This window comes from Manacus candei, unplaced genomic scaffold, assembly GCF_025592945.1.
Source record: "Manacus candei isolate 608988 ecotype Guabito, Panama unplaced genomic scaffold, ASM2559294v1 h1tg000018l, whole genome shotgun sequence".
Classification (NCBI taxonomy): domain Eukaryota; kingdom Metazoa; phylum Chordata; class Aves; order Passeriformes; family Pipridae; genus Manacus; species Manacus candei.
The window spans coordinates 22,290,924-22,299,929 of NW_026138066.1; the positions used below are offsets into that span (position 1 = coordinate 22,290,924).

At 39.4% G+C, this 9,006-nt stretch overlaps 1 protein-coding gene across 1 annotated transcript in view; it reads left to right on the forward strand.

Annotated features, from left to right (window-relative positions):
- The window catches only part of SLC15A5 (solute carrier family 15 member 5), a 33,328-nt gene extending 24,652 nt beyond the window's left edge, over positions 1-8,676 (forward strand). The window contains exons 8-9 of the mRNA XM_051784470.1: positions 6,322-6,430; positions 8,193-8,676. Coding sequence (XP_051640430.1) covers positions 6,322-6,430; positions 8,193-8,337 — 254 coding nt within the window. The 3' untranslated portion in view covers positions 8,338-8,676. The remainder of the gene's footprint in view (positions 1-6,321; positions 6,431-8,192) is intronic.
- Positions 8,677-9,006: the final 330 nt, after the last annotated feature.

A 9,006-nucleotide genomic window follows, 5' to 3' on the forward strand; every position in this document is an offset into this window, starting at 1 on the left:
AAACAATTTTTGCATTTGGTTTTCAATTCAGGACATTTTTGTCTAGCTTTCTATCAAGGTGACTTTTTCTTTTGCTGTAATTCTGTGTGAAATCATTCAATTGTTTCAAAAAAGAAAATGCTCATTCCTTGCCAGAAATGTTGTTTTAACAGAGATTTCAAATTCTTATCCTGTCTGGGATCGAGAAGGCTGAACTCTCCAAATTCTCCACAGGATGCAGTTGCCATGTTCTAACCCCTTTCACTCAAGATTCTTGAGCAAACTGAGAAGTGTTCTGGCTAAAATCCTGATCACTCTTACATATAGCAGACTCCTCTACTTAGATTTGAGAAAAAAAAAAAAAAAAGGCACTATAAATATGTCTTTGTTTAACTTTGTCAGACCTGCTGTTCCTGTGGGTGGAACTGACCCCACCATTAACCTGAGCAAAAGTCACTCTTAAATTTCCCAGGGATTCAGTGACAGTCTATATTCAGATTAAGGTGCCCTAATGGGACTGAATAAACCCCTAAATAAGAAATGTCCTCTGAAAACTCGAAAGGCTTTAGAAAAAACTAAGTGAAAAATGTTCAGTGTTTGCCCTGCTGCTCCAGTTACAAGAGTGTTAGAGGATGCTTTCCTTATTAGTATGTAAACAACATGTTATTAGGCTCTCACTTTTTACTCTTAAAAATAAGTGGAATCTCACAAGTTATCTCTTTCCCAGTGTTCCTTGCTTGAATAAGATTAATTATTCCAAATTACCATAATTCGTGCAATTCACAGTCTGTAAAAGATGGAGATATTCCTGCATCCTCATTTGTGTTACAATGCTTCAGACTGAAGACAGTATATTCCTCTACTCATCCCAGATAGACTTTTGTCCAGCTGACTCTTCAATCAAAGTAGGTTTGGGGTCAGACTTCTGTAGCTGGGTACAGACTGTGAGAAAACCAAAGAAACATTTTAGGCTTGGTTTTGTTGTTCTCCTGGTTTGGTAGGAACTGTTATGAACAAAATTCTTCTGTTCCATCTGTATTTTTTCCAGCTCTTCCACTGGGCTTCTTACAGTGTTCTTTGGTGCTTGTGAGGAAAAACTAAAGATCAGAAAAATAATAATTTTAAAATTTATAAAGTCTAATGGTTACCTATTGAACCTTCTAAGGATGATAGTGATTTAGGGAATAAAACTGTGTCCTCTCTTGGGTTAAATTACAGTCCAGTTACACAAATTAAGCTCTCATTACTGACATCTGGTCAGGTTCTTTTCAGCTTTTTATTTTGTTTCTTCCTAAAAAACCCAACTAGTTTATTTATATTGAAAGTTCTTTCTCATTTTCTGAAAGAGAAGATAGTGTTCATGCAACGGTTTTGCAAGATTTAACAAGGTTTAGTGTGTGACTCCTGGGCTATGAATGCTTTTTGTCTTGTCCCAACTAAAACCTGAGCCAAGGCTATTTCTGGTTCTCCCATCTCTAAGCAATGAGACCACGTTTGCCATGTTTCTGCAGCAAAGTAGATCCTCCAATGTGTATTTCGAAGTGTTGAAGCACAGAGGGTGTTGACAAAATTTAAACTTTTTTATATCCTATCTCGTGTCACTGGTTTAGAATTTTATTTGGGTTTTTTTATTGGCAAAGTTGATCAGATATCAGTCAGTCAAAGCTGCATTAATCATTTTTAACGCATCTATGGAGGATGGCGTGAATATGATAAAATAAGACTTTTTTTAAAAATCTGACGAGTGCAAACAGATGATGGGTGACAGTGATATTTTCAGTACAAGCTGGGAAACTGCTTTCTTTTGGATCTCTTACCTCTCCTAACATTTTAACGGAAGAAGATGCAAGACAAAACCTGTCCTCCTATGCCAATCATTTCAGAATACATTTCTCTAAAAATAATAATATAAATATGTAAGAAAGAAACAAAAATAAAGAAGGTCAGAGGAAGGAAATTGCCCCAGACACAGTATTTAGAGAATCGTTGGGGTTTTTTTTCTGTGGTTTGGGTTTGTTGGCTTTTTTTGGTTGTGTTTTTTTGTGGGCTTTTTGTGTTTTGTTTTGTGGCTTTTTTTTTTTTTCATTTGGAGCCTTGTGTGATTCTAAATACCAAAGATGATAAAGCTAAAGGGTATTTCTTACAGTCCAGATGGTGGTGTCCACTGATGCCTACTTAGCTAATAAGGATTAGAGGCAGATTGAGACTTTAATTTGGATATGATTAAACACTAAATACATGCCCACTAAGTTGATGAAATGATTGAAGGCAATACAAACCTTTTCTAAGATATGAAATAATTTTTTTCTGTAATCATAGTCTAGGTTGCTGGATAGATGGAAAAATGCAGGAATGGTACTGAATAGACTGACTTCTGGCATGAGACTGTTTTGCTTTGTTTCCAGTGTTTTCTCTACAATAAAATACTATGGTGTCATTCAGTAAAAACAACTGAATGCCTTCCTGTGCAACTTTGGGCCTTCCCTTGAGCTCTCCAAGGGTGCCATCCTAGTAAGAGATACACTGTGTGCACTAGTATTTGTTAAGTTTGGCTTACAGCCTTTTCTGCATCTTCTTTGGTGGCTAATAGTGCCAGTAGCTTGTTGCTGTCAGTCATCCACCAGAAGCAGCCCAGGAAAGTTTTTGTCCATGTCCTAATCTCTGCTTCACCTACACCTCTGCCTGTTTTTGGTAGGATCACGTGTTTTGGTGTTATATTTCTTTTTCTTGTACTAACTGAGCAATTTGAATACAAAATTGATAGGACTGCAAAATGTCAGTGAAAGTTCACCTAGTACTTCATTCCTATGATGGTAGAGCAGGCTTGAGGAACTGACAGTGCTAAGACTTAACTTCTAATTTGTTCTAAATTTGCTGTAAAATACGAACCCAGTTCACCTCTAACCAGTAAGAAAAGTCTCTTTAAAATATATGCGAACTAAAGGAAACTTCTGATTCTTTGTGGTGATTCATGCTACAAAGTATTTCCATTGTTGGAATAAAAATGGAAATCAAAAGCTTGTTGTAGAAAATTAATTCCCAGTGAGCAATTATCCATGTGACAAACCAACCTTGTAATTGGCACTTCTGTTGGCAATCTCCATAGAAAAGTAAAGGACTGACAGAACCCAAAGGCAGTCCCTTTTGGGGGAAAGTGAGTTGTTAGCATATCACATGCTGATTCAAGGACGAGAAAGTGCTGGACTATTGAAAGACAGCAGTGCCCAGGGTGCTTCACTCCAACAAAAACAAACAAGCTGATCCATTAAGTGCCTGGTGTTCATGGCTGAGAGTAAGATCCTGAAGGTATGAACCCCAGACCTGGTCAGTGGAGGGTACTGGAGTCTGCAGGCAGCTTTTGGAAGGTGTTAGTGGGGTAAGGGGTGAAAGCATCTAAAGGGAGTTTTGGTGACTGAAACACATGGGTGATATTTTAGCACTGATGACTGTTCTCCCAAGGCTTCCTGCCAGCAGAGGAGAGGATTCTCTGTAAAGTGAGTGTAAGTAGAAGTAAATGTAGTTCAGGTTAATCCCCTCTTTCATGGAAAAACTTTTATTTAAAAGGGAAAATGGAAGAAAAAAGAGTGAGAAGAAAATATTTTCAGCAGAAAATAGGAAATAGTTACATTAATCTTTGCTGCATCCACTGATGAAAATGCATATTGGCAGTAGGATTACAAGGATGACTGCTGCCATCCTTGTTCCTCTGTAGAAAAGAACACCCCTGACAAACCTTATTGCCCTTCTCTGAAAGGAAAAGTGCTCTTGCTTTGGAGAGAGCAGGAAACGAGAGGGAAAACGTGTGTGCTATGGCAGCTGGAACCTTACCCTGCCCAATCCAATTTTGTCCCTACCTATGCTGTTGCTCATTTATACTAGAGGGTTTTCCAAAAGCTCTGTGTCATTATCCTGGCCTTGCTGTTTACACACTAGCTATAAGTAGAAGAAGGAAGGAAGAGACAAAGCAATGATCTTTGACTGAGGCCACAGAGGAGACTGGTGGTGAAGTGGGAGCAGAACCCAGATCTCCTGCTTGCCAGGCTGCCCTCCTACCCCTCCAACACTTCCCCCTTTCTGTGCTTCCATCTGGTGCCTTCACTAGTGGTAAGACAGTTTCAAAGGTCCGTTTCACCCCATTCTCTTAGAAGCTGCTAAATTATATTTACTTATTTGTTTGTTTTTATCGCTCGGTGCTAGTTTTCAAGTACACGCTTTCTGTTCAGGTTCCATTTTAAATGCCATCCCATTAAAGAGCTCCTGCTGCTCATAAAGTCAGCCTGGCCAATGTGAATAACCTAGCAGGCAGTGTGAACTCTGCTTTGACAAGCCGTAGCACCGAACCCCGTGCGCGCTCCCTCTTCCATCAGCTCCACGCGCTCTCCCTCCCCGACTTCTATTGGCCACTGGGGGCTGGGAAACGAAAAACTACCTGATTGTGAATTATGACAGTAAAAGTTTATAAGCTGCTAAAATGGAGTTACAGCACCTAGGAGCTCGGTCGACTTACGGTGTTAAATGACACGTTTTAAAACTCGCTCTGAGAAGGCGCTACAAAGGGAGCGGCGCAGGCAGAGGTGAGGTGGTGCTGCTCTGAGACAGGCAGGAAGGTAAAGTGGCATGGGGAGAACTGCAGAGGGATTTGGGAAAACTGCTGCACGGATGGCAGTTGTTCTCTGTTAAGCTAAAGGCAAAGGCTTTGAAAAGAAACATGTTTACAACTCTAAGATGTGGAGGGAAGACGAAAAATGTAAATACACGAAGGCGTGCTGGGGAGGGGGTTGTAATTCTTTGGCTTCGGTCTCTCCTGTGTTGTGGAACTGCTCTTTTTCTCTAATTAGAAAAATAATGACAAGTTAAGGTTGGCATTTGATGGCTAAAGATGGCATTAGTGGTCAGAAGATTGGTTAAGGCTAACAGGTTTGTGCAGCACAGCTGTGGCAAGAAAGTTGGCTTTCCTCCTCTCCTCTTTAGGTCATTCAAGAGCTGAATAGCCACACTATTTAGATCGGCAGGATTTGATACCAGACTTGGATGTAGCAAAGAAAGGTGACTTTGGGCATATTAATGGTGGTATTTTAGTGCAGATCAGGAGTGTGCTTTTAATCTGAATCTCCTGATCATCTCTGATTTGCATTGTAGAATGATCTTGGAGCATAAAAACAAGTGCATTCCTTTTGGATGGAGCTAAAGGAATGCTCATATCTGATATGTTCCAGCTGTTAGTGGGAACTGGTCTGATGTGAACCCCCCTGAGCTGTGGATTGTGTGGACATTGCATTTTCAGCACCACCTGCTTCACATTCTGTATTTCTTCATTAATTGCTAATGAAGACAGTCTATCTGCCTTCTTCAAAGGCAATAAATATTCTATATTTCCAAATTATGGAAGTGGTCATTACAGCACTGTATAGGTCTCTGATATTCTGTAATTTCAGTTTCTGTCTTCCTTTTCAGTTTGGTTTTATGTTTTTACTGTAGTTGGTTATGGTACTTCAGGTGCTTACTGTGTTCAGTTGCAGACTGACTGGGGCTGGCTTTCTTTTTTAAGCTTTTTGATTTCCATAGTTATTTACCATCTGAGCTTGTTTGCAGACCTGTTGCAATGAACACTGAAAGCAATGCACCTGCAAACTGAAGCACACAGGTATACCTGCGAGGCAGGGAAGCCTCTTCGTGCACCCAGATGGTTCTGTCCTCTGCTGAATGGAGGCTGCCAAAATGTCCCAGACACTATTGCCAAAAGCTTTGGTACAAAAGGATCTGATTCATGCAAATAAACACTGCATGCAAGAGAAGAATGTGTTGCTAAAGGCAGCTATAAAGAAAGGTAAAGTGTCAGATGGCATCTTGGTAATGGAGGCACCAAGCAAATGCTTCTCATGTTTTGGGGTTTTTTAAATTTTTTTTTGTTAAGGAGAATCTATTAAAAGTATGAAAGATATGAATAAGGATTTCTACTGGCCACCTTATTTCTAAAACTTTCACATTTAACATTCATTTAGCTGTGTGCACAGGATAATACAGAGGGAAGGTGGCCCAAACATTGCAGGAGTAGCTGTGCAGAATTAGGTTTTCCAGTACACTTCAGATTCATTAGGAAGGTTCTTTAGTTTCTTTAGGTCTCTGTTGCCCATCTCCAAAGCAAGAGCAAACATACACTGTAGACTCAAAAAAACCCCCACGTAGGTGCTGTGAGAATGAAGTCTGTATAAACATCTACAGGGGGGTTCAGAGCACCTGCTGGGGTTGTGTCTTACACAAAGTTATCTTTGTGTCTTCCATATGAGCCATGTCTCTTGCTGCAAGGCAAACTAATTCTGCTTCAAATGTCTACTTTACCAGGCAACTGGTTTCCACACTTGCTGCATGAAGGTAAATTGGAGAGATTCTTCTTCTTCTTGGCTTCCTTAATGATGGTGAACACCCTGGGGTTCTGGACCATTGCACACAGGTATGTGTAAGAAAAGGAAAGCTTGACATTTCATCTGTAAGTGTGGGTAGAAATTCTTGTAGAACCTGTAAACCAGTGTGTAATTAAGTATTGGTAGTGATAGATATGTGAACAGAGATTTCACAACAAAAATGTGGTAAGGTTAAACAGAAAAGACTGGTGTCATTAGCCTTAAATACTTAAGGGGTCTTATTAATTTAAAAATGTCTTAAAGAAGAGGGTCATATTCTTTATAGAAAGGTGTAAATATTTTGGCATGGAGTTTAGATAGGAGCACAAAGATATCTTGGCCATGGAACTGACTTCCACTGCACTTGGCTTTGTACCAATTTATAGAAAACAATACAGTCATCTCAACAAGCCTTTAGTCCAGGACAGTAGTCAGAGGGGTGGTAAGAAAGCACCAGACCACTACAGGTTCATGCTGTATGCAGTGGTTTCAACAGCTCACTGCAAGGTTTTCTGACACTCTACTGGGCATGGGATGAAAACAACTTTCTGCTGGAGAGAACAGAATTTCTCAGCCCCCACTCAGGAAGCAATTTGAAGCTCCCTATAGAGCGTAGGTTTAATCCCTGTATGTCACCTGTAAACTGCAAGGAACTCGCAGCTGCCGTCCCCTCTTACGTCCAGGGTGGTTTGAAAGTCAGCCTGCCTTCCATATTCCAAAACATTCATCACAGTTAGCTCTGTTGTCAGCATTATAAGTAATATTTGAAGTCAAGAAGAGGGAGGGAAGCAACCTGTGTCACCGGGAGTGGGAAGGGTCACGTGCAAATGGCATTCACTCTTAGACACTGGGAGGCAGTTCTATGGAAATCCTTCAGAAACCTTTGTGAAGTAGGGATTTGGTGATGACAGTAATGGAAAACTTACAAGGGTAGTGCAGTTCTAGAGCTCTTGACAAAAGTATTGCTTTTTCCATTACATTTAGCACCAACTTTGCAGCACCAAAGTTTACTGTAGCATCTTGTCAATTCTTTCAATGCGATTCTCTTATTTTAAATGTGACCTGAGCCACAACTAAAAAAGTTTCTCCTGCATGTACTTTGTATTCCTCTTATGAAATGCGATTTTATTCTTCCGTAAAATGAAATTTTCATTTGTGACATTTACTGCTGAAAATAAAAGGTTTTGGTAGTCAAAAAGTTGACATAAAATTGGATTCAACTCAATAAAAAAATTTTCCACAACTTAACATGTTTTTGAGGAAATGTGTCTTCCTAAGAGTAAGAAAAAAAATTTTTAAAAAAATCATTTCAAATCAGTTTTTCACTTCAGAACCAAGGCACTTCATTTCTTAATAAGAAAACCAAAACATAAAAAAAATAAGGTTTTTGAGGTCAAATGTAATTGTTTCATTTTGTGCTGAATAAGAATTCTCCCAGAGGAGAGGAAAAAAAGGGTGAGAACCATTCAGACAAACGCTGATTACGTGTGGGAGAAATCAGGCTTTAAAACTCTGAATTAGAAAAATATACTAAAATTTCTCTGAGGAAAAAGACATGTTTATTTTTTAAATTCATTAAAAAGGCACAGTACAGGTATTATTAACATCTGTATCCAGTTTGGCACATCTCATCCTGCAGATCTGAAAGGTTCTAGGAAGATGCATATCACTGTCCTGTTTTTTTGACTGCCTAGAACTCCAGGACTCAGAAGGCACTGTACCTTGAAAAATAATGCCTAATAAACAATGGGTGAAGCTAATACCTGAAAGGATGATTATTTTGGTATTTTCCTTCCCTATCATCTCCCCCAGATACAACAAACTGCATGAGGATTACACCAGTGAATTCAGAGGAAGTCTTTCTGGAGAAAAACTTTTGAAGCATGGAAAAGCTGTCAAGCATTATGATTCTGTCCTGGAAAGTTCTCCCATTTTTTCTCCTATGAAAAAAATCTGATAAAATTTCACCCTTGTTTGACTAAATTTTGATTGTGTTATCCACTAACTTTCTGATGATAAATTACCTAGCATACTTAAGCGGAACCACCTATGTATTTGTGAATTATCTGATGAATAACAATGTTATTTATAAGTTTACAAAATAGCATTTGTCACGAGATTTTGCCTTGTAGGAGGCTGAACTGTCATAATTCACACTGAGGAGAAGGAGAGCTCACTGCTTGGCATGGTTAATGGGGAGAGGCTTTTTAATGTCTATATGGAGATAGGTATCCACATATATTTGTACTTAGGAATGGTTCAAAATTAATAAACATGCATTCATTTGTTTAGCAAATTACTTTGCGACAGTATTTACATTTACAAGTGATTTTGGAGTCTGGTATTGGCTGGTTGATACTTGCAAAGGTGGGAGACTCGTGTGCTGCTCTTGGATCTGCTGCTGATCTGCTACTCAGCCTTCTGCCAGTTGCTTTAGTTTGCATGTCACTAAAATGGACACGGCCACACTTTGCAATCTTCCTTGCAAATTGCCTGGAGATCTACCAAAAATGTACTAGATACTGTATACCAGGCATCAGTCCATAAACTGTGCCATGAAAAATTAATGCTGAGGCATCCAGTCTTATCTGGCAGAAGCACTGTGAGATTTGCCATCCATGAAGGA